Genomic DNA, 1640 nt, shown 5'->3' on the forward strand with positions numbered 1-1640 from the left:
GAAGAAATGATGTTTCTATCTGCTAAACAAGTAGAAGAACTATTGGAATATGATGCTCATATGTTTGCAATGTTTTCATCTTTTCAAGTTGATAGTAAAGATACAATTATTGATCTACATGTTTTGTGTGATTTTTTGGATGTATTCCCTAAGGATATCAGTGACTTGCTGCCAGAGCACAAAGTAGTGTTCTCCAGAGCGCGAATTACTTGAGAAGAAGTTTGTTCGACCAAGTGTTTCTCTATGAGGGTGCGCCAGTGTTGCTAGTGAAGAATAAAAAAGGAAGTATGAGGTTGTGTGTTGACTACAGGAAACTGAATAAAGTTATATCAATAACATGTATCCTCTTTCGAGAATCGATCATTTGATGATAGATACTTGTGTGTTCAGCAAGATAGATTTGAGGTTCCGTTATCATCAGATTTGTGTTAAACCAGACGATGTTCCAAGACTGCATTCAAGACGATGTATGGTCATTATGAGTATACAATAATTTCGTTTGGAGTGTCCAATGCGCCAGGTGTGTTCATGGAATATATATAAATAGGATTTTTCATCCTTATCTAGATCAATTTATGGTTGTATTCATCGACGACATCTTGATATATTCTAAGTTCGATGAAGAGCATGCAGAGCATCTAAAGGTTGTATTACAGGTGTTGAGAGAGAAGAAGCTTCATGCCAAGTTTTCCAAGTGTGAATTATGGTTAAAAGAAGTGATTTTTCTCAGTCATGTGATTTCTAGTGGGGGAATTGTTGTTGATCCATCAAAAGTCGATACGGTGTTACAGTGGGAAACTCTGAAGTCTGTTACAGAGATCAAAAGTTTTCTAAGCTTGGTTGGTTATTACAGGAGGTTAATCGAAGTTTTTTCAAGATTATCTTTGCCTTTGAGTCAGTTGACACAAAAGGGGCAAGCTTATGTTTGGGATGTGAAATGTGAGGAAAGTTTCCAAGAATTCAAGAAGAAGTTGACGATTGCTCCAGTGTTAACTTTGTTGAATCCAAGTGTGTCACTTGTGGTGTATTATGATGCGTCAAAGATAGGTTTGGGTGGTGTGCTAATGTAGAATGGTCAGATTGTGGCTTATGCTTCTAGATAGTTGAAAGTTCATTTTAGGAATTATCCTTCGCGTGATTTGGAATTAGCAGCTATAGTTTTTATGTTGAAAATTTCGAGGCATTATCTTTTTGGCTCTAGATTTGAGGTGTTTAGTGAACACAGGAGCTTGAGGTACATAGTCAATCAGAAAGAATTTAAATTAGGCAAAGAAGATGACTTGAACTTATGAAGGATTATGACTTTGGCTCAAGTTACCATCCTAGTAATGCTAATGTCATAGTTGATGTATTGAGTAGGAAGTCGTTGTACATGTTGATGTTTATGGTTAGAGAGTTGGAATTGATTGAGCAATTTAGAGATATGAGTTCAGTATGTGAAGAGACTCTTATCAATATGAAGTTGGGTATGTTGAAACTGACTAGTGGTATTCTTGATGAGATCAGGGAGGTGATGACTTCAAAATTGACGAGAATGGTGTGATGAGGTTCAGAGACAGGGTTTATGTACCAGATGTACCCGAGATTAAGAAGATAATTCTTGAGGAGGATCATAGGAATGGGTTGAGTATTCATCTCGG

At 36.8% G+C, this 1640-nt stretch overlaps 1 protein-coding gene across 1 annotated transcript; it reads left to right on the forward strand.

The window, feature by feature from the left end:
- The first annotated feature begins 575 nt into the window (after window positions 1-575).
- Window positions 576-1070, forward strand: LOC127136553 (uncharacterized mitochondrial protein AtMg00860-like). The gene has a single exon (XM_051063099.1). The coding sequence runs from the start codon at window positions 576-578 to the stop codon at window positions 1068-1070; it is 495 nt and encodes a 164-aa protein (XP_050919056.1).
- The last annotated feature ends 570 nt before the right edge of the window (window positions 1071-1640 follow it).

Source organism: Lathyrus oleraceus, chromosome 4, assembly GCF_024323335.1.
Source record: "Lathyrus oleraceus cultivar Zhongwan6 chromosome 4, CAAS_Psat_ZW6_1.0, whole genome shotgun sequence".
In the NCBI taxonomy this organism is placed as follows: domain Eukaryota; kingdom Viridiplantae; phylum Streptophyta; class Magnoliopsida; order Fabales; family Fabaceae; genus Lathyrus; species Lathyrus oleraceus.